The sequence below is a fragment of the Centruroides sculpturatus genome, unplaced genomic scaffold, assembly GCF_000671375.1.
Source record: "Centruroides sculpturatus isolate CEXI.00-Female unplaced genomic scaffold, Cexi_2.0 scaffold24, whole genome shotgun sequence".
In the NCBI taxonomy this organism is placed as follows: domain Eukaryota; kingdom Metazoa; phylum Arthropoda; class Arachnida; order Scorpiones; family Buthidae; genus Centruroides; species Centruroides sculpturatus.
Window position 1 is genome coordinate 1,059,341 of NW_019384375.1, and position 25,417 is coordinate 1,084,757.

Sequence of the window (25,417 nt, forward strand, 5' to 3'; positions counted from 1 at the left end):
CTTTCCCAGATAAATGAAATGTGGCTTCGTCTGAGAAAACAATGCATGATAAGAAGGTTGTCTTGGTCAATGTGCCTTAGCATGTCAATAGCAAATGACTGACTCTTTATGCCATCGTCAGGTTTAATGTCATGCAATAACTGCAGTTTGTACGCATGCAAATGAAGTCCGCGTACACTACCTTATGAACAGTCGACCTTGGCATCTGCAGTTCTTGTGCTGTATGGACTTCCATGGTCTTCTTTAAAATGTTTCTCTCACAGTTTTCACTCTTTCAGTGGGCACCCCCGGATTGCCTCCGCCATGTGATTTTAACATGGCTCCCTTCGTCAAAAAGTGTTGTTTCCATAACTTGAGAGTGTTCCTTGAGGGTGGGACCTTGCCAAACACGCGATGAATGTTCCATTGCACTTGAATCACGGAATTTGTTTCAGCGTACCACTACACAGCTTGCGCCCGCTCTTGTGGAGAAGCCATTTTGCATTTGACTACTGCCACGCCACCTACAGTCACTTTGGCGGGTTTTCAAAATTACCTATATAACTTCCACAGTTTCTCTGTCTAATGGAATGCATGACATCTGATTACTGCCTTGCACTTCGATATGGCAGTCAAAACAAATGTGTCAGGTTCATGGTGAGCACCCTGTATATATATATTTCTTTTTTACTTTTTTACAGATCAAAGAATGGCAAGAAAAAATCAATAAAATTGGAATAAGACAAATTTTACATATTTTAATACTTTCTTCTGACAAAAATTAAAAGACAACCTTATCCTAATTTATGTTGCTTTGTTCTTGTTATTAATGTTTATATCTATCAATATTTTCTTTTATAGATTCATATTAATTCACAAATAAAACAAGGAAAACAAAAAATATTTATCTTTTATTCATAAAAATTATATTATTGTCTTTCAAAAAAATCCAGTTTTTTGTTTTTTTAATATTTACAGCTGGCATGCAAAAACCATAAATAAGCACTCCATGTGATTAAAGATTCATAATACAGGATTCTATCAAAATACTTTCTACATTCAAAGAGCTCATAAGATCTCAATCTGATATAGACAACCTCAAACAAAATCAGCCAATTTATTAAATAAAAGATATACTTCATCCAATTCATCTGTTATATGATTTGAGATTAATTAAATGAATGAAAACATATAAATATTCAACCTAAAAAAATTGACACAAATTAATTGCAATAACCTAAATACATATAAAATAAAATATATTCATTTACATACAAATATAATTTTGTAAATTATTAAAAATATTTTAATCTGTATTTTATCAATTTACAAAATTATAACAATAATAGGGTAAAAAGCTTTAAAAATAAATAATCAAGTGAATTAGTAAATTATTATATTAAAAATATTACAAAGAAAACATTTAAATTAATCCTCGAAATTATTTTTTAAAAAAATTATAAATCTGGTTATTTATAAAAAAAATATTTCAAAGAACAATAAAAGATGCTCATAATGAAAAAAAAGTTCCACAGATGATAAAATTTCCATTAAAATTTCCAATTCCAACGTTCATTATTGTGAACATTTCTTGTTGTTCTTTGAAATATTTTTTAAAAATTAAAATGTGACAATGTCTTTTTACAATTTTGAAATTTTACTATTTATTTATATTTGGCAATCTTATTCTTCTGAAACCATATTGTGTTATCTCTGGTGAAACATTATTCCATTTTAATGCTTGTTGTTTTTTATTTTCCTTTATTTTTATTTATATATAAAGATAAAAAATAAAAAAAGGCAAGCATTAAAATAGAATAATGTTCCATGTAGAGATCAACTAGTTATTTATGTCATCTATTATTATCTGAAAAATAAATTTTATCTTCAATGAATACTAATTTTGAAAAAATAATATACTAATAATAATTAGTCACTATAGTAAGTTAAATATTGTACTGTATGTATTTTTAAAAATTAAACTAAAACTATTAATAAATTAGAGCATTTTATAAAATTTTGACATTAGTTGACAAAAACTTACTTGTTTCCTAATATCTTTTTGTTGTGCAGGATCATGTTCTGTTAAAACAGATGGATGCTGATACCATTTTAAAATGACTTCTTCTGGTAAAATATCTTTTTCATATAAAAGATGTAAAATTTTCAATAAAGCTGTTTTATCATTTTCATTAGAAATGGCAAATATCTGAAAATGATGAACTTGTTAATGGTGTTTCAGTTTTATGGATTTTAGATAATTTAATTTTTGAGAATATTTTAAAAACAATTTAACTTTATATGACTTGACTCATTATCAAAGATGTAGTACACATTATGCAACTTGCAATTATAATAAAAATAGTTTTAAAAAAATTATTAACCACGAAAATACACACATCTATAGGCATTAATCAATTTCAACACACAATATCTTTTTATGATAAGTTTAAAAGATTTTCTCAAGAAAAACCAATTTAATGAAAAATATTAAATTATTATTCAATAGCAATATAATAATACAGAAAAATTTCAATCTATCTTCAAGAATGTAAACCTAATTAAGTTAATATATAAAACACATCAAATCACTATACCACCTAATGTTTACTGAGCAAAAAGTTTTTATTACACTGATGTTTTCAACCTTTTTGGTATAGGTCATCCTCAGGTTTAGAATACAATGTAATGTTCCAAAATGAAACATACTGTTTTTCAAATCTATAACATTTTAAATTTAAAACTTTTTAAACAAATAATTAGAACTGTGCATATTAAAAATAATAAATTAATAAAATACACGTTTTAAGGGTTTTTAAGACCCATTATTTTTCTATTATATATTTCCACATTTTGGAAGTGTGTTAGCATCCTTAGTGTTTAGGCACTATTTTTTTTATTTTGCTTTTATAAATTTCTACCTTTTTCTTATCCAAAGCAATGGATGGAGAGTACACTGTTTTAATGACGTTTGCCCATTGCATTGGATATGGTAAAAGTAGAAATTTACAAAAGCAAAATAAAAAAAATAGTGCCTAAACACTAGCGATGCTAATGCACTTCCAACAGTGCAGAAATATATAATAGAAAAAAAAAATGGAACTTAAAAACAACCCTTAAAACATGTATTCCTTGTGGTTAACTTGATGTTTACTGTATATTTTATTTATTTATTATTTTTAATATATGTAGTTCTATTTAAAAGTCTTTAAATTTAAAATGTTATAGATTCAAAAAAATGGTATGTTCCATTTTTGGAACATTTACATTGTATTCTAAAACCTGAGGATGATGTATACTAAAAAAAGGTTGAAAATGTTAGTGTAATAAAAACTTCTTTGCTCAGCAAACATTAGGTGGTATAGTGATTTGATGTATTTTAGTCTGTTTGATCTGTTAGTCTGTGGATGATTTAATATATATTTTAGAATAACAAATATACTGATAAAAAATAATGTCAATAAAGTAAAACCTGTGCAAACTAGAATTGCATTGTACTGATTATTTTTTTCTGTTTTGAATAGGTTTTATATAATATTTAAAAAATTTTCAACTTTACCAAATAAATGTCACTGTTATGTTATTTTTTTATAGTAAAATCACTTTTANATGAATAGAGTTATTTTTTTATAGTAAAATCACTTTTATGTAAGTAGGTATTTAATAATAATAACTTGTAATAATAATAAATTGTCATGCTCTGTTGTTGGAAATTCTTATCACATTACAGTAATATACAGACCAAGTTATTCTGTGATTACACTTCTTAAGGAATTTTAATATTGTAATTGTTAACTTCAATTTATATAACTATCAACAATTTTAATAGATTTTTTCTTGAATACTTGGTACTAGTTAGTTACTAACTACCCTCATAGTCCATATAAGGTGAATTGATAGCACTACTGTGTTATCTAATTTTTGTTGTTTTCAAGAAATTACATTTGTTACTTGTTCTTGAGAACCCAAACCTCAGAAACATTAATAATTCTTGATTATTGAATTTGATTCTTTCTCTGTTAATTCCAACAAACATTAATATTAATGAAGACCTTGTGTCCACATGCCCCTCATCAAATAACCATTGTTTCTATGAAAAGATTTGAATTTGTCCTCAGAATAGTTTGTCATGTTCTGAGGTAGGGAAAATTTTACATATCTGTCTTTAAGTGAAATTTTAACGTTCTGCTTTACTCACATTTAGTTACATTATTCAAACACAAAATCTTCTTCTGTTTCTGCATTAAACAGATTTCCAGCTCATAGTGAAATTTAAATAGAAAACAAATCCATTTTGAAGTCGTCCTGTTTCTATTTTATTCAGGTACCATTTTAGACAAGCATTACTGTATATTTCATTATTGTAAAACCTGATTCATTGAAATTCTGTTATTTTCCATAAAAATATGTCTTAAATATAATATATATTTAACAGGACCAATAATTCATAATTCTATTATATATAAAACACAGCTTAAAACTGCCACAAAATTTTTGAACAAGAGAGCAAAGGGATTTGGGTGAAATGAGAAGGGCTTGGGCTGAGGGGCAAGTGACTTGAACGGAGAATGGGCAAAGCAAGCAGGGTACAGAAGTTTGACTGAGATAGTGAGAAAAGTGAGCAGGAATAGGGGTTGAGTCATCCATTCTGTGGAATATTGAGTAAAGAGAGTAAAATGAGTGAAAATTAGTCCCTCACAGGGGATTGAATTGCCATGAAGTTTTTATTATGAAAAGTCTATATTAGGAACAAGTGGGTGAAACAAAACCATGTAACTGTGGAAGTGTAACATTTTTCTGTGAAACAGATAATGACATACATATTAATGAAAGTTTTTTTATGAATAGTCTATATTGAAAACAAGTGGAGACAGCCAATGGAGAAACTAAGCAAGAATTTGGCCATTGTAGGTGGACAGAAGAGCAAAGCCACTTAGTTCATCTATAAAACTATTACTTAGCATAATGTCAAAACAAAATCATAATTAGAGAACATTTTTTTTTTCTTTCAGTAATTCAGTAGTTTTTACTTAATTTATTGAAGTTTGGTAGAGAGACTTATAAGGATTCTAAACATAAAAGTGTAAATAAATCAAAATTAAATTTTGGATTATTTACACTTATTTTCATTATTAACATAAAAGATAAAAATATTAATTAATTATAAAGTTTACATTATATAAATAGTTTCCACCAAGAAAGAAAATTCATAATGAAAAAAAAAAATGAATAATAGAATAAAATAACACATACCTCAAGTGCAATAATACAATCCATTTGAGATTCTTCACTTTTTATATAATTTTTTATCAAAGGCATAAATTGTAGTAATAATGGTTTAAGTTTTAAAAAATATTCTTGAGGTGATACATCTGATTTCTGATTTGGTAACTCTAAAATAGCTTTCATGACAAGCATGTTAACTTCTTTCATAGTGACATTATATGCATATCTAAGAAAAAGCAATTTAGTAATTAGTTTTTTATTTAAAAACCAAATCAAATAAGCAAGTCTGATTTATTATCAGACTGCAGTTTCAATAATTAAATATACAAATGTTATGTAATTTAGATACATAGCAGTTGTATATTTCATTAGCCAAATTGTAGCCCGATAATGAATAAATCCAGCTCAATTATTTGATTAATACTGTAATAAGATTCAGGTTCAGTTTCTTATAAGATTAAAGCTAAATTTGCTAAATTTGTGTACATACGGGACTGCACCAAGTCTTAAGAGCATCTTTGTACAAACATAAAATTTGTGTCTTTTTAACCAATAATAAAAATTAAAAATGACATCACAAATAAAAAATACATTTTTATAAAAAGTTTGTTAATACAAAACAAAAAAGAAATGGTTTCTTATTCACATTTTTTATGTAAACTACAAGTTATATACACAGAATACAGAAAAATAATAATAAATTCATTCATTCATTCATTAACCAACAAACTAACTTTGTATGTCTTTATCTTTGCAAATTCATTTATTAGCACTTCAGTAGTCTGATTCTTTCAGTAATTGATTTTATTGAAATGATAGCAATATTTCTTCAAGTTATTCCTGAACTGTATGAGATCTTTAATAATTTTTAATTATTATTTTTTTGTTTTGAAAATGATCATTCTGTTCTAGTGACAGAAACTGGAAAAGTTAACAGAAAATGTATTTATGCTAGTCTTCAGAAATGAATGATTCAAATTATTACTAGTAATATAGCTTGAAGTTTCAGTTGAAGAAAATTTATACCAAAATTTTTATTCTTATCAGTTAATATTGCCTCAAGTTGTGTGTACAACTTAATTGCTTCAAAATATTTAGAAAACTACAAAAAAAGTTATTATCTCATAAAAATTTAAAACTACTTGAATATGCTGGTAATAAATCTTGAAATAATTTATGTTATGGTTATCTTTAGCATACGAGGGCAGTTTTTTTTCAACCTCCGATAGTCCATTAAACAAAGACAAGTGTAAATAACAAAATTAATTTATTACCAAAAGTTAGGTACAAACATGGTTACTTTTTGACATTATCACTGTGAAGATTAAGGCATTTGTCATATCTATGGATGAGCTTTGCAATCCCCTCTTCATAAAATGTTGCTGTGAGTGAATTGAGATGGCCTTAACAATGTTGTTTTGAAGATCATCATTAGTCTTGAACCTCTGCCATCCTAGCCATATTTTCAGTTCAGGAAAGAGGTAGAAGTCTTCACACATTAAAGGTGTGTGAAGACTTCCACCCAGCTTGGAACTTTTTAAACACCCAATGTACAGTCCTGATTTAGCACCAAGCGACTTCCACCTCTTTCCTGAACTGAAAATGTGGCTAGGAGGGCAGAGGTTTCAGACTAATGACGATCAAAACAATGTTAGCTTATCCTGTGTTATTCCCGAGATATCTTGGGGGTCATGACCTCTGACCTCAACTGTTTGACCCAAAATATCTTGTTTCAGCATCAGAACATTTTTGAAACTAGATGTTGCTAGTCATTATCATTTTTATATTAAAAGTAACTTTTAAAATTTAATCTTTTTTATTATTACATTTATTAATATATTTACTATTTACTATATATATTACTATTTTATATTTGTGCAAAATAAAAAAATAATTTTGAATGATACAATAGCCACAATTATTCTTTTCAAAAACGTATTATTTTCATTAGGCTTAACATCGATGAAAATTCAACATGGCATCACATGCAACGAAGAAAACTTTAACCATCCAATAGGTTAAGGCCCATCTCAAGTCACTAGCAGCAACATTCTATGAAGAGGGGATTGCAAAGCTCATCCACAGATATGAAAATGCCTCAATCTTCATGGTGATAATGTTGAAAAGTAACCATGTTTGTACCTAACTTTTGATAATAAATTCATTTTGTTATTTACACTTGTCTTTGTTTCATGGACCATCAGAGGTTGAAAAAAAAAACAATCAACATACTAAAGATAACTATAATGTAAAATAAACATCTGCCTGGAATTACTGATTGTGCTGCCATCAACAATCCCAGACATTTTACAAGAGTTCCATTATGGCCTCACTTTAACTTTAAGCAGGCTGCTAACTACATATGTTCTTTTGAGTGGACATTTCTTGAAGTAAATTCTTTAACTATTCAGGCTAAGATTGATTTAGTTTATGACATATTTTATGAAACCATTAGTAAATTTTTAAGGTACAGAAAAATTGATATATCCTCATAGAAATGAATCATACCCCACCTGAAATAATTAAGAAACAAAATTTGGAAGCAATGATCAAAATGAAAGCACAGTAAGCCAATTTAAATAGGGCAACTCACATGCTGGACAAGTCAAGCAACATTTCCAGACATGACCTGCACAGCATGTGGGTTGTTCTATATAAATGGTTAAATAGATAACACATCTACCATCAACCTTTAACATGGGTGTATATCTACGCATGAACTGCATGATAATACAACATCTAGCATAATTGAGTATGCTAATAAAGATTTTTAATTTCATTATTATCAATTTAAATAATAGGTGTTTCATTTGCATTAGAACATTGTGTTCTATTTTTACATTTTATTCACTTAAAGATAGTGAACATAAGTTAATGCTAGCAAAAATAAAAAACTGTTAAGTGTTTTTACTTTCTTTTTATGTGATATTTGGTGTGAAGTTCAAGCTGTATAATGCTTATATTTTTGTGACACTTTACTATTTAGTTTAGAAAACATTAAGAAATCTTTCACCTCTTTTATAAAAACAAACAAATAGAAAAATTAAATAATTAAAAATTTTGCATACGTTTCTTCAGATCAACTTACTTTGAAGAATTAATTTCTAAAATTAAATTTTCACATTTAATTTTTTCTTCTACTCCACGTTGAAGACTATCCAGTACTTCTGCATAAAACACTAAGTTGCAAATATAATTAAATATTAATTTCACATAAAATATGGTTTTACTTAAACTAATTATTAAGCAAATTATATTTATTTTGTAAAACTTAAAAACATACTATTTGTATCATCTGGAACAGGACTAACACCATCAGATAATTCATCAACATTAGAAGATGCAATAGAACTCATTTCATCATCAGAATTTATTGACTGTCCCCAGATGTCTAATATTTCACTTTCAGGAAAATTGTTATTGGTTTTTTGGTAGCAAACACCATGTCCTTCTATTCCAATTAATGCTACATTTGATGCTAAAAATAGATTATCGAATTATAATGTAACTTAGTATTTTATATTTCTGTAATCATTTCATAATCGTCATCATCATAACAAACAAAATAGATAATAATTAGACAATATATAGCTTTATGTACTATATGTTGCAAATTATATGATCGATTTGTAAATGATAATAGGTAATAGAGAAAATATAACACAAACAACAGAACTTAGTGACCATACAGATAATGTTCATAGCTACTTACTGTAAACATATCAACATTTATAATTCAAATTATAATTTATAAATACATGATATTTATACACATACTTAAAAAAGAATTTGATAAAATATAAGTAAACAGTTACATACATTGTAGATGAATTTTTGGTCAAAGATTTGAAATGAGAAATAGAAAATTTTGTAAAACTTAAAAAAAGAAAGTAATGCAGATTTTCTCAAATTTTACTTTTTTGAAATTTCTAATGTTGTCAAAAAATTCTTGGCTAAGTGATGACATCATAATTTACTTTATCTCCTTCAACACATGACCTGTCTATCACTTCATTACTTCATTCCTGGAAGCTCCTTCCATTTCCCCACCTGCTGTGGAGGGACTTTATAATCACACTGTGCTATATAAATTTCTTATAGTACGTTTAAAAATAGTATAGTTTAAAGCAGTGGTTCTCAACCTTTTTTGTTGATGTACCCTATTAGCCCATTAGTTGTTTCTCAAGTACCCCTTATATTTTTGTATGTAAATTTTATAATTACTGCATTAGATGTATCACCTGAGTTCACATAATAAAACAAAAGAAAACTAATTAAGCTTATTCTATAGAAAAGACAAAAAATTTAATCAATTAAACACTTTGTTTCAAAAACTTTTTTTCTGATGATTTTATTTCAGATTTATTCTTTGTTGTCAGATATTTGGAAAATGAAATGTAAAACAAAAAATAACTGTTTATTGGAAATTACAAAAGTTTCATAAAATTTAGTCAACATTCATTTTATCTAAACAAAAATTTTAAATAAATCTACCTTTCTGACAAGATAACTACTTAGATAATCCAATATTGTTTAAACAAAAATTTCATCAAAACTCAGATATATACATAAAAAATTCAATTATTATGTATTATTATTGAAATATAGTTGAAATATTAATTTACATTACAAAAAAAAATGTGACATGTTATATAATCATATATGACAGTTTCTATACTTCAGCTTAATCAGCAAATAATTTTGTTTCTCATTACATCATCATAAGAAACAGTCTAAAATTAATGTTTTTACAATAGAACTTAAACTAAAACTCAATCTTATTGTACTTGATAAGCTGTATATTATTGTGAAAATAACTTCTAATTAGAGAGAATATTTTTGTAACTATTCTAGTATATTATCATTAAAGATAAAACTTATAGTAGAAATTCTGGAAATGTTTCGAAATTTATTGCTTGGCTTTCTGAATAAATTTTGTTTTATACATTCATGTGTGTTTGATAAAAGACGTATGAAGATATTCATAGTATAGAGGCTTAAAATGAAAAATAATAAAAAAGTTTGAGAGAGAATTATTTTATATTAAGACAAAAAAATGTTCTGGAAAAATTAAATTTTTAAATTTACCATTGTCTTTGGGGGTTTCAGAAATAATATCCTCTGCAAAGTCTTCCAATTCTTCAAGAAATTCATACTGTAATAATGTACATTCTGGAAGTGTAATATCTGGTCCTACAATCACCTACATTAGTAAAACTTAAGTTAAATTGTATTTAAGCTTTCATCATACAAAATTGACAATAATTAATACTGAAACAATATTTTACATTAAAAACACCCAATATCTGAGATAAAATCAGCAATCTAAATTTATATTTTAAGAAGTTTTAAATGTTGACCAACTATTTAGTTTGAGATATACAAGAAATCATATATTTACAAAAGAGTTCGCAAGGTACAAGCAGATTCAATAAATTTAAGTTAATAAACAGTAATTTATAATAAAATATATTAGTTTCATTTGCTAAAACTTAAAATAAATATTTCATTTTAAATGATTATTGGATTAGTTATATTTATTATTATATACTTTTAATCTTAATATAAAAATATCTTTCAACTTCAATTAATCATTAACTTTGAAAGTGCCATATATTACTTTGTTATTTTAAGTGTCTTTCATATGTTGTAATTATAACGGTTGGCCAGCTTGTGTATTTATTACTTTATTGTTTTAATTATGTCTTGCATTGTTATAAACATGACTCCAACACTTTTAATTGAATACTTTAATTGATAAAATTGTAAATGATTATTGCCAAATGTCAAACTTCCTTTGTATGATTTGAAATTGTAAAAATATCAATTTTGTGGAAAACTTGTAAAAAAGCTGAAAAGGGACTGTAAGTCCAAAATGCGTATTATTAAAAATAAATTGATATATTGAGGCTGGTCTTGTGTCTGATGACAGTATGATAAGTCTAGAAATAAAGAGACCATTATACAGCTCACTTATACATTTTAATCTAAACAAGAAGCATTTTATTGTATTCAATAAATCATTTCTTATAGTAATTCAAGTTTTTAGATTTTATTGAAAATCAGCTTTAGTCTAGATTAGTTTCATTTGCTAAAACTTAAAATAAATATTTCATTTTAAATGATATTACAAATAAATTATATTTTCTTAAGATTATATTTGAAAAAATGTATTTTGGAGACTGATAAAAATATTTCTCTCTCTAATAAATAATCTTAGATACTCCTTGATAATGCCTCAAGTTTCAAGTACCTCAGAAACCCTTTATCTAAAACTAGCAGTTGAGCCCAAAAAATATTTTTTACCCGGCACTGCTCAGGTAAAAAATAACAACAACAAAGATTAAGGTTATTAGATTATTTCCTACTTCTAACCCTTCTATTATTATATTATATTATAGTTTTTGATTTATATTTACAAAGATTATCTTATGTAAGAAGTGTGCAATCACATTTAAAAAATTTTTAAATTGTGTACAATAGAAGAGTAAAGAATTTTTAAAATGTGTTAGATTGGTCATTCGGTGTCATAAATCCTTATGTAAGATAATCTTTGTAGTTACATAAATCAAATACTATAATATAACAAATACTAAAATGAAAACCATATATCATTGTCATGTTTCATTGGTCAAGTAGACACCAATTGCAAATGTGATATCTTAAATTTTTTAAGATATGATTTTTTTTCCTAATGTTAACTCCAAGAAACTCTACCTTCTACAGGAAAATATTAAATGGTAATTTGCCAATGAATCAAATTTTGCATAAAACAGACCAAATATTTAAACTTGGCATCTTCAAAAACCACTTAAAACATATTTTGTGCAGGCTGTTAACTTCGTATTATGTAATTTTCCTATTCAAATGCAACCATACCACTGGTCTGATAGAAAAAAGGGACTGTTGCGGAAGGGGGTTGAAGTAATTTGACTGAAATTAGTCGTTGACCTCCTCCCAGAAGAGAATATTGTCAACAACTACTAATTAACACTGGTGTACTATTAATACTTGAAAAGTGATCCCTGTTGGATAGGTTGTGATGGTTCTGCACGTGATCAGAGGTTTGGCTATATGCTATCTGTGTAAGTAATGATATAGTGGGTCTTTGTTGCAGTAATTAAGTGAATATAATTTATTTTTTAAAATTATATCCTTTTTTTGTAAAAAATTATATTTAGTTTATTATTTTGTTAAATTTTTTGCCAATAGATAACATTATGTAAACCAGCAACTCAAATATAGATAGAAATTAATTGATTTATAGAAATCCAATTGATATTTTGGGGTGGAATGTATGACATTATCTAATTTTGTATTTTATTTATAGCAAGAGAAGTGCTTATATCATCATAAAAAATAATTTAAACTAGATTTCAAATTAAATTTTAAATAGTTTAATTCAATGTGTATCATTTAGGCAGAACATAAATCATATTAATACAGTTTCTTTATTCAAATAATTTTTAGCTGATTCTTAAAATAACTAGCATACTATCAATAAAATATTAATTCAATCTAAGAACCATTAAAGAAAAACATTGCTCTTTATACATAGTTAAATACATAAACAAATTATATTGAAATGAAATAATTATTAACAGATTTTCTCTCACCTTATCTGATAACACACAACCAGGTAAAATCTTCACGTTTTGTTTTATTAAAACATTATCAGCCAAGATACATTTTCTTAAATTACAGCTGTCTCCAATTTCTACATTATTCCATAAATATGAATTTTCAATTGTGACATTATTACCTGTAATTTTAATTTTAAAAAATTTTACATTATTTTGATATATAAAAATCTGTACATAATTATAATGTATATTATGATAAATATATTTGTTCTCTGAACTGATTATCAGTTTATGTTAAGACTGCTACAAATTTCTTATTGTAATCTTTGATTTACATATAAATAACTTGTTTCATTAATAAGCAAAAAATAAATAAAATCTTTTTTTACATAAACTCACTTATTATCTTTTTAAAAATTATTAAACCATATCAAAATATTTCCACTTTCATGAAGTTATAATTTTATATTAGTCTGAAAAAATAATTCACATTTTATAAAATCTTATTATTAATTTAAACTAATTAAAAAAAACTTTCTTTTTTTATTTAAAATCTCAGATATTTGAGCTTTGTTGCATATCATATAATTTTTAAACTATTTACAGTCTATAATAAATAAGATAAATGTAAAATAGTTTATTAGCATAATTCAAAATCTAAATATTAGATTTTGTAGTAAGGTCTTTATGATTTATAATTTTTCAGCTATCAACAAAACCTTTAGTTTTTTCTTGTTTACCATTTCTATGTACAGTACTTCATAATGAAAATGATCAATAAACTAATTAACTGGTCACTATCAGCAATGAAAATATTAAATGTGATTCAAACTTTATAGTGAAATTTATACAGTATGAATATTTAATTCCAAATAAGGAGATACATACAGAAAACTCATAAATTTCATTGGGCAATAACTCAGTAAATTATAAAATCACAGATGCAGTCATTACATTTTTAAATTTTCAAAATCTAAGACTTTAAAAAAGAGTGATTTTAAAGTGCTATGATTTGATTGGTCAATTTGTATTTGAGAATAGATTGTTTCTTTAGGTAAAAATCAACATTAAAATTTTGAATTTTATGTTGTGCAGAAATGTAATTCTATGCAATACTAATCTCCAACTTTATATTGTAATACATTTCCTTAAAAATGCAAAAAAAATAAAGCTTGCAAAATTAATCAGAAAATAAAGTTCCAAATCTTAATTTTGAGTTAGTGAAATGTGTTCTTAAAACTACTTCAACTTACAGAAACATGGAATTCATTGAGTCTATGAGAGTTAAGATAGGAGAAGAATAAAATATGAGTTAGTAAAAATTTTGAGTTAAGGAATTTTTCCTTATCAAGACTATTTTTTGTATTGATATTTAACAACAAATATATAAAATGAAGTCTAAAATAGAATAAATACTGTTGTTCAGTATAAAATAACAACTGAAACTGAAACTCAAAAGTAAACTAATAGGTTAAAACTTAGTTTTAAAATTATCTGATTAGAGATTGATTCTGTTTCTTATTTAAAAGCATCTTAACATTCCTTCTTACAATAATATTTACTCTGAAATAAAGCAACTCTGATCTGACTCAAATCCTCAAGTAAAATTCTTCACTAATTCTGTAATTAAAATGAATAAGTTTTGAGTTTATCTGTTCTTTAATATTCTCTAGGAAGTAGAAAGTAGTCAAAATTCTTTACTGATAATTTTAAAAATCTCTCTTATTTCAAATTTTATGATTGCATAAAAACTTAAATAAAGTTAGATTATGAATTTAACACTACCTTTTGTTAATCAAACTTCTTTTGCATAACTTTATTCAGAATTCATTCAAAATCATTGTAAAAACTGCTAAATTTTTGTTTCAATTTTTATTTATTCTATTTTATTTATATTCATTTCATATAATTTTTACTAACTTTGTATATTTACATGGTTTGATGTTTATTATTTGATGTTAAAATGCTTTTTTTATGATTATATTAGAATACTTGCAATAAGAAATATTTATTTTTTTAAAGCATTGTAACAATTTTACTGCATTCAATTCTTGAAGAATAAGCCTAACAGACTTGAAAATATTTAAATTATAATGTTTTGTGAAACTTAATTGAAATAAAGCATGTACTTATTAATAGTGTTTAACTAACATAATACATTTATCAAGATGTGATTTCTTCCATAATATTCTAAAATTAATTTAAATTATTTAGCTTAATACTTGATAAAGGAATCTGGCTGTTTGTTTTCATTTTAAATGATTATTGGATTAGTTATATTTATTATTATATACTTTTAATCTTAATATAAAAATATCTTTCAACTTCAATTAATCATTAACTTTGAAAGTGCCATATATTACTTTGTTATTTTAAGTGTCTTTCATATGTTGTAATTATAACGGTTGGCCAGCTTGTGTATTTATTACTTTATTGTTTTAATTATGTCTTGCATTGTTATAAACATGACTCCAACACTTTTAATTGAATACTTTAATTGATAAAATTGTAAATGATTATTGCCAAATGTCAAACTTCCTTTGTATGATTTGAAATTGTAAAAATATCAATTTTGTGGAAAACTTGTAAAAAAGCTGAAAAGGGACTGTAAGTCCAAAATGCGTATTATTAAAAATAAATTGATATATTGAGGCTGGTCTTGTGTCTGATGACAGTATGATAAGTCTAGAAATAAAGAGACCATTATACAGCTCACTTATACATTTTAATCTAAACAAGAAGCATTTTATTGTATTCAATAAATCATTTCTTATAGTAATTCAAGTTTTTAGATTTTATTGAAAATAAATCTGAATTTACTTAAAATATTATCAATTTGTTTATTTATTTTAATTTAATATTTAATTTTTAAATTTATATTATTTCCATTCCAAGATTTAAAGGATTAATATAGTAAAGTCCCACAAACTCAACTTAATGTAGATTGAGAAGGTGACAAGTTACAAAAAATAACATAGCAATGATGCCAAATAGCAGAATTTTTGTAAAGATATTATACGTGCAAATTCATGTACATATTAACCACTTCCCAATAGCTAATTTTCATTTATAGTTAAATTTTAATTAAAGAAGTATTGGCTACTTTTAAGTTAGTGACATTTGCATCATGGCATTTTTCAGTGCACCTTGAAAAAAAGGATATATTCAATTGTTAATACATAGAATTGATATTATTATCAAGTGTTGCCAGTAAAGAACAATAACTTATTTGATCTTAGTGTTATGTTGTAGAGGTAAAAATTACATGTATTTTTTTTTTACAACAAGATGAGTTTTATGGAGTGTTGAGCTATTAATGTTTCTGAAACTCTACTGTATGTGACATTATTTTAAATATCAAAAAGTTTTCTAAATTTGAGCATTAAATTATAATTAAACCATTAATCTTGAAATTGGCTTTACCATCTTACAATAATTCTGACTAATACAAAAGCAAGAAGTTAAACAAAAAAAATCTATATAAATAGCAGCAATATAATTTGTTTTAGCTGTATAAATTTATAAATTACAAATTTAATCAATTATAATTAGCATAGTCAATAACTATTAAAAATTAAACATTATTCAAATAAATTAATTTTTTCATAATTTATATTACAATTTTATAATTTATAATAAATGTTCAAGAATATAATACAATAATATATTATATGTCTTACCTATTTTACAATTTGATCCAATGACAGAATTATATATTCTAGTATTTGTTCCTATTTTAGTCCCTTGAGCAATTACAACATTTTTTTCAAGAATACATCCCCTATGAAAAATAATAATTATCATTACTTTAATTATATAAAACTATTGTTTATCAGTGAGTTTAAATTTAAAAACATTCAATATCCTATAATGCTTATATTCAAATTAATAATAATTCAATCTTATAAAGAATTTTAATTTCAATTTATTTTTTTAAATATAATGTTCTATAGTATTGCATTTCATTTATTATCAACAAATCAGTAAACAGAAGATTCAATAACTTTATTCAATCAAAATGTATTAGAAAAAGTCAAATAAAAGTGAGCCAGCATATTTATTTGCAAACTGTTACCTATAAGTTAAAAGTAATGATCACCAGTGTAGAGAATCTAGTCTGCATTCACGAATTCCTTCCTGTCAGATCGTTGTACCAAATTGAAACAGTCAAATATCTTAGCAAAAACCAAACTTTAATTACACTTGATCACATATGGTAGAAACTCAATCCTATGTAGTTAATGAGATTCTTCTTATCCTTCCTTGCTTACTTTCAAACTCCACCACTTCTCTCTTCACTATACCATCCTCCCACCTTTACTCTGACTCTCCTTCTTCAACCTTCATCCCTCTCTCCCTGGTTTTTCTCCCATTTCTTTTATGGCTCTTTGTCTGGTTGTCTAATTACTTTCTCCCTTTTTTACAACTCTTTGTCTACCCTTATTAATTACTTTCACGACTGCTTGTAAAGAGGTTGGGTATGGGCTGACAAGACCGCAGTTAGGGAGGAAGAGTAGATCCAATATCACTACAACCCACATTGAGGCATTTATTCCACTGAGTAACAACCCCTATGATTCTATGCTTATAGAAGTCTTTGGTTTCTACTTCAGGAAGTCTGTGACCACTTCCTGCATCTCTGCATCCAAGATAAAACTGCAACCTTTTAGATGCTTCTTGAATTCATCAAATATATGAAAGTTTTGCCTTGTCCCTGTACTACATCATACTTTTCCGTTAGCAATAATGTTGTGCAGGTCATCTATCTAACTTCTTTCAGGAAAAATTTTTTAATTGAAATAACATGACTTCTGGTTTGCACTGGAAGTTTATATATAGTTAATCAAGCCTCCTGCCCCTAATCTTTCCATATTTGGTCTTGGCTTTCATCTATCTAACTCCATTCTTGCGATTACAGAAAATTTTAAATGATTATTGGATTAGTTATATTTATTATTATATACTTTTAATCTTAATATAAAAATATCTTTCAACTTCAATTAATCATTAACTTTGAAAGTGCCATATATTACTTTGTTATTTTAAGGGCTTTCATATGTTGTAATTATAACGGTTGGCCAGCTTGTGTATTTATTACTTTATTGTTTTAATTATGTCTTGCATTGTTATAAACATGACTCCAACACTTTTAATTGAATACTTTAATTGATAAAATTGTAAATGATTATTGCCAAATGTCAAACTTCCTTTGTATGATTTGAAATTGTAAAAATATCAATTTTGTGGAAAACTTGTAAAAAAGCTGAAAAGGGACTGTAAGTCCAAAATGCGTATTATTAAAAATAAATTGATATATTGAGGCTGGTCTTGTGTCTGATGACAGTATGATAAGTCTAGAAATAAAGAGACCATTATACAGCTCACTTATACATTTTAATCTAAACAAGAAGCATTTTATTGTATTCAATAAATCATTTCTTATAGTAATTCAAGTTTTTAGATTTTATTGAAAATAAATCTGAATTTACTTAAAATATTATCAATTTGTTTATTTATTTTAATTTAATATTTAATTTTTAAATTTATATTATTTCCATTCCAAGATTTAAAGGATTAATATAGTAAAGTCCCACAAACTCAACTTAATGTAGATTGAGAAGGTGACAAGTTACAAAAAATAACATAGCAATGATGCCAAATAGCAGAATTTTTGTAAAGATATTATACGTGCAAATTCATGTACATATTAACCACTTCCCAATAGCTAATTTTCATTTATAGTTAAATTTTAATTAAAGAAGTATTGGCTACTTTTAAGTTAGTGACATTTGCATCATGGCATTTTTCAGTGCACCTTGAAAAAAAGGATATATTCAATTGTTAATACATAGAATTGATATTATTATCAAGTGTTGCCAGTAAAGAACAATAACTTATTTGATCTTAGTGTTATGTTGTAGAGGTAAAAATTACATGTATTTTTTTTTTACAACAAGATGAGTTTTATGGAGTGTTGAGCTATTAATGTTTCTGAAACTCTACTGTATGTGACATTATTTTAAATATCAAAAAGTTTTCTAAATTTGAGCATTAAATTATAATTAAACCATTAATCTTGAAATTGGCTTTACCATCTTACAATAATTCTGACTAATACAAAAGCAAGAAGTTAAANAAACAGTTATTCGTACTAAGCGTTCGATTTACGATTATGTCGTTTATTTTGGTTACTTAGTTAATTTTATTTTCTTGAGAAAGGTCTTTTAATAAGATCGAAAACGTTTGAAAGTCGTTATAATAAAGCGTCGGCTGCAAGAAAAGGTGTTTTAGTAAGTGTTTTGATAATATTCTAAGTGAACAACTTTCATTCTTCTTCAATCAGATTCAGTACATAACATTTTATTCAATTTAGTTTTAAAAAATCATTTAATGCAACTACATATTTTAAGTGAATTTGTTTTTCTCATTAAATGACATGTACTAATTTAAAAAATTTTAATATACATCAGTATCAAAAAATTATTTATTATCTGTATCATAAACATAAGAGATAATAAGTAATTTTTTGATACTGATGATAAACCAACTATAAATTGATATTTCCTTACTGATAATATAATATTAATGCAAAACTTTACATTATTAAATTCAGTTTTTATTATTTTTTATGATAAAATTCATATCATAAAATAAAATGTTTTTCTTCTTTTATTGTAGAATTATAGAACTGTTAGATTAATTAACTTGTAAATTTTTAGCATTAAAAATTACCCATACAATTGAAAAGTTAAACTAATTTGCAGTACAAAATATTATAAAGTAATTTTAAAAAATTTATTTAGTTATTGAAAAGTCTAATTAAAACCCCTTACCTTGCAAGATCAATATCTTTTTGTTTATACACATTATGACGAAGGTAACTATAACGTCCACCATTCATTGCAAGCACATCAGGAACAATTGGATGAACCCATCTTCTTATAATATCTTGACTGTTAAAAACCATTCATTAATGAAGCTGGATATTATTAATTACAAATTAACTTTGAGTAATCATATTGTATTATGTTATTTATGAAAAAGTATTAATGTTTCAAACATCATAGTCTGAAATTATGAAACAATTCAGAATAAAAAGAATCTAAATATCAATATTCAATCTAATCCATTAAAACAAGAAATAACTATTATCTATTGATGTTAAACAGTTTTTATTATAACATCAATGCTTGCACTTTCAACACTTTATCAATGTCATCTTCAGGCAAAGAATGTAATTTTGAAACATTATAATAAATTTTAAAAAAAAGCAACATTAAATATTCAAAAATGGAATACAATTTTCAAATGCAACATTAAATATTCAAAATGGAATTCAAATTTTCTAAATTAAATTTAAACCAAAATAGGCACAAAAATGACATGCACATAAAGATAAATTAGTATGAAATAACATAGACTCTCACCTAAACGTCAAATTTCTAGCAAAACACCCAAATTCAACATTCAAACATTTTTGGCAACTCCTTAATTGGCCTTCATCAGGAAAAGTTAAACAAAAATAACTGTTCTATTTATAGAATGTTGCTGCATTGTACATGTAATTTAAAAATTTTTTTAAAATTAGTTCAAACAATGGCTGTGACATATATTAAGCAACTTATATTCCTTTAAGAGTCTAAATAATATTTCCATGCATTTGGGAATGTAATCCGTGTTGATGCATGGTCCTCTTATGTTGGCCCTGTAGATTTCTACAGCCTCTGATGTTCTTATGTGTTGTCTGTCGAATATCCTGTGTATTAGGGTAGCCTCTTCTCATAAGGGGGAAATTTCAACAGGACACTAACATACATTGGTTCCACATACAGATCATTACAAGTCTGGTTACGAGATTACAAGTATGATGTGGCAAAAGGAAACATCAATACACCCCTGACAGAGTATGCAACTGAACCAGGAATTTTCCCCTTATGGGAAAAGGCTATCCTAATACACAGGGTATTCGACAGACAACACACAAGAATATCAGAGTCTGCAGAAATCTACAGGGCCAACATAAGAGGAGCATGCATCAACACGGATTACATTCACAAATGCATGGAAATATTATTTAGACTCTTAAAGGAATATAAGTTGCTTAATTAATATACGTCACAGCCATTGTTTGAACTGATTTAAAAATTTTTTTCAAATTATGTGTATAATGCGGCAACATTCTATAAATAGAACAGTTATTTTCATTTGACTTTTCCTGATGAAGGCCAATTAAGGATGTTTGAATGTTGAAAAATGTTTGAATGTTGAATTTGGGCATTTTGCTGGAAATTTGATGTTTAGGTGAGAGTCTATATATATCATTCCAGTTTACTGTTGTGGTTTTTATATATGAAATAGCAATAAAATTAGATAAAATAATAAGATAAATATTAACATGCCGTTAGTAAATTTAGAATTACTGCAAATAGGTAATACTACGGTGACATAAATGTTAAAAGCCCAAATTTTTAAAAAGTTTTTAAAAAAGATACTCAGATTTNTATATATGAAATAGCAATAAAATTAGATAAAATAATAAGATAAATATTAACATGCCGTTAGTAAATTTAGAATTACTGCAAATAGGTAATACTACGGTGACATAAATGTTAAAAGCCCAAATTTTTAAAAAGTTTTTAAAAAAGATACTCAGATTTTTAGGAGATCCAATGTAGATTTATTACAGGGTTCCAATCTTTCAATAAATAATGCCTCCCAGTCAAAAGTAACTTTTTTGTCAAGACATTGCATTAGCAGCAAAGTCTCATTCCATTTCCACCATACTCCCTAGAAAGTTCTGTAGTGCACTTGTTACAAATATTGTTCTGGTATTCAGTAAGACAGATTTGTATTTTTCTTGTTGTGGCCCCAATGTAAAAAATATTTGCATTGTTTTCTGACTGTTGTAATGGAACCAAATAAACTCCCAATTTTTCTAGTGTGGAAAATAAATCTATCTTTCAGAGGAACCTGCACAAGGTTATTTGTGGTTTAATCAGAAGTATAAGCCCATATTTCTTAAAACTTTTGGTGTTGCATAATGAAATGGACCTTAATATGGAATGGAAGAAGTTATCCCCTTAGCGACCATAGCTAGTGCCTCTACTTGTGAACCTCATTTATTAACTCAAAGTGAGTTAAGTGATCTTGTTAGGGATCTGAAAGTGTCTAAAAAACAGGCTGAACTTTTAGCTTCTGGACTGAAAGGTTGAAATTTGCTTCATCAGACAATTCAGGTGTGTTTCTTTCATAATTGTCAAAAAGATTTTCAAGACTGCTATTCTGAATAAAATGATTTAATTTATTGCAATAATATTAGTGCTGTGATGAATGAACTTGATCATAAACATAATACCACGGAATGGAAACTTTTCATTGATTCGTCTAAGATTAGTCTTAAGGCTGTGCTTTTGTACAATGGAAACAAATTTCCTTCTGTGCCATTAGCTTATTCAACTAAAATGAAAGAAACCTATGAAAATATAAAGCTCTTACTTGAAAAAATTCATTATCACAAGTACAATTGGATCATATGTTGTGATTTAAAAGTCATTGCATTATTAATGGGTTTGCAGCTTGGCTATACTAAATTTTGTTGTTTCTTGTGTGAGTGGAATAGCAGAGACAAGAAAAATCATTATGTCAAGAAGGAATAGCCAAAGTGTAAAATGTTTATTCCTGGCCAGAAAAATATCATTTATGCCCATTAGTCAATACTAACATGATTCATTTACCTACACTTCATATAAAGTTAGGACTTTTCAAAAACTGTCAAAGCAATGAATGTAAACCATCCTTTCTCAAAGTGGGTGATAATGCCCCCTTGTGGGTGCTGGAGGCTTTCAGGGGGGCAGTAGAGGGCTCAGTGATTAAATATGAGTTTTATTTCTTCTCATTGAAACATTCTTTGATCTCAGAAATAGAATATGGGTCACACCCTATCTATCCTATCCATATAATAATGCATGTTTATATTTGCAAGAACTGTTTTTAAGATATGCAACAGATGGTAATGTAAAAAGGTAAGTTAAAAAATATGGGGGCACTAGATTTTTTTTAATCTCAAAGTGGGTGGTGGTCAAAATAAGTTTGAGAACCTGTGATGTAAACAATTCTGAATTTCATTATTTGAAGGAAAAATTTCCTCGTACAAGTGAAGCTAAAACAAAGCTGGAGTTTTCATGGGTCCACAAATAAGAACTTTAATTAAAAATGATAAATTTGCAAGCTTGTTAAGTGCAGTTGGAAAGTCAGCATGGAAATCATTCAAAGATGTTGCACAAAATTTCTTGGATAGTCACAAAGCTCCAAATTATTGCAAAATTGTGAATGGGATCTTACAAATCTTACAAAGATATGGGATGTAATATGTCCCTCAGAATGCATTTCTTGGATTTCCACCTGTATTTCTTCCTCGACAATCTTGGTGTTGTCAGTGACAAACACAAGGAATGATTCCATCATGGCATCTCTATCATGGAAAAGAGATATCAGGGCCAGTGGAATTCAAGAATGCTTGCTGATTACTGTTGGACACTAAAGAGGGATTCTCCAAATGTTAACATAGCAGAAGCTCCACATCTTGCCATTTTAGACAAGATAAATAAATAAGTGTATGCATGTTGTCTAAATAAATATATTTTACATTTAAACTGCTTGGCACAAAAAAAAACAGACGTGATGGAGAAAAACTGTTTATATATTTGAAAACAGCATAAAAAATTCTATTAGAATCAGATATTTTCATTTGTGTGACCAAAAAAAACTTTCATTTTGTTCCCCAGTGTAATAGTGCATCACATATTTCTAATACTTGTTGTTGAGCAAGTTGTTTTTTCAACAACAGAACATTAGCTAGCATTACTGCTTACAGATGGATAGAGAGACACAACATTGATTTTGTAAAACTGAAACATATTGGATGGTGATATGTTTATCATTTTGTTGATTGCTGTTTTTGCTTCCATAGCTAAAGAAACTACCAGCTCAGATGGCAGAATTAGGAGTTTAAAGAACTTTGATAATGCTCTTTCTAAAAACCATGTGGGATGGGTACATTTGTTTACCAATAAGCATAAAGACAACCCTGGTTTGTGAGTTTTTGTTTCAAAGAAAAGCCTTGGGCATGGAATGTTGGAGGATGGGTCAAGGGGACCAGTAAGCATTGATGATAAACAAGGTTGTAAAATGATTTTTCTTGTTTTCCTTAATACAGAAATGATTGGATTTAAGATTAATAAAATCGAATAAGAATGTGACAGCAGAAATTGATTTGCTCAGACTAGAAAATCATCATAAATAATATTGTACACATATAACAGTAGCAGTACCCAAAAATTCATCTTTATTTAAATTAGTGAATACAAGTGATTACTGATGATTAATGATACATCAGTAATCACTTGTATTCATTAAAATATATGAAGATAACTTGTGAATGAAAATAACACATGATCAATCACATACAGCAAATCATAAAACAAAAGCAATATTTTGTATAAAATTCACATTCCATATCAGAAAACAATTCCAATGCTATCACATATACCACATTGTTAGACAAACCTAACAATTTGAAAGTTAACTTTGCTCAGCCTAATCCTAAAAAATGGAAACACAATTGAAAACCTTCAAGCAAGAAAACAATAACTTATTTTTTATGTTTCTTGGAAAGTCATCCTAAAATCCTAAATTTGTTAACATTATTTAATTGTATTTTATCAAGTTAAGTTTATTTTAAACAGAATTTTCAGACTTTATAATTTCACATAATTCTAAATTAAAGTCATTGTATTAAAGCATCTTCAAAACTAAAAGGAAAATATAAGATATATCAATATTTCAACTATTAATTGATATAACTTGAATAATGTAATTTAATAATTGCTTTTATAATAATAAAATTAGAAAAAGTTAAAAACTAAATAAAATCTCTGAAATATAATAATTAAAAGTAAGTTGCAGCAGTAAATAAATCTGTAGTAGTAGTAAAATTAAGAAGAATCTTTTTCCAGTCATTTTTTAGAATAATTTATCAAATGTGTTGTATTGTTAAAATTGATTAATACTTCCCAAAACAAGAGGAAAATTAAAATTAAATAAAAATAATAAACTAAATAACAAAAAGTCTAATTATTTGACATAAATTCTTAAAATTCAGCTATAAACTAATTTGTTCATGCAAAGCAAATATTACTAGAATATTATTGCTAGAATTTTATTGTCACAATAAATTCATTACAAAATTCATTTAACTAATTTGTTACTAAATATTTTAAAATTAAAAAATTTTAATTTTGATTGAATGTAACTGAAGTTAACAAAATATGAACTGTAATATCTAAACAAAAACATCTGAGATGTAAAAAAATTTTGCAAGTAAAAATTTATGACAATTTAGATGACAGTCAAAATTTTTCTTAGGAGTTTTTCTTTGGTAAAGATAAATTTGGTGTTTGGAGGCAAAATGTAGAAAACAATAACACAGGCAAAAATCTTGTGGGTACCGCTTCTAAGCGCCAAGCTTGTCTTTACCAAAGAAAAATTCCCAAGAAAAATTTTGACTTGTCTAAACTGTCATAAATTTTTACTTGGCAAAATTTTTTACATCTCAGAAGGTTTTATTTTCA

The 25,417-nt window shown here is 26.4% G+C and overlaps 1 protein-coding gene across 2 annotated transcripts in view; it reads right to left on the reverse strand.

Moving 5' to 3' along the window:
* Positions 1-25,417, reverse strand: part of LOC111616708 (translation initiation factor eIF-2B subunit epsilon-like) — a 74,296-nt gene that overhangs the window by 25,158 nt on the left and 23,721 nt on the right. Inside the window, exons 7-15 of one of the 2 annotated variants that reach the window (XM_023358091.1) lie at positions 19,622-19,741; positions 16,469-16,569; positions 12,822-12,967; positions 10,294-10,408; positions 8,489-8,683; positions 8,294-8,384; positions 5,233-5,431; positions 2,024-2,188; positions 924-1,183 (exon numbers count right to left, since the gene is read on the reverse strand). In XM_023358091.1, coding sequence (XP_023213859.1) covers positions 1,127-1,183; positions 2,024-2,188; positions 5,233-5,431; positions 8,294-8,384; positions 8,489-8,683; positions 10,294-10,408; positions 12,822-12,967; positions 16,469-16,569; positions 19,622-19,741 — 1,189 coding nt within the window. In that variant the 3' untranslated portion in view covers positions 924-1,126. Of the gene's footprint in view, positions 1-923; positions 1,184-2,023; positions 2,189-5,232; positions 5,432-8,293; positions 8,385-8,488; positions 8,684-10,293; positions 10,409-12,821; positions 12,968-16,468; positions 16,570-19,621; positions 19,742-25,417 lie in introns of those variants that run through there. The other variant, XM_023358084.1, reaches the window with a different exon arrangement.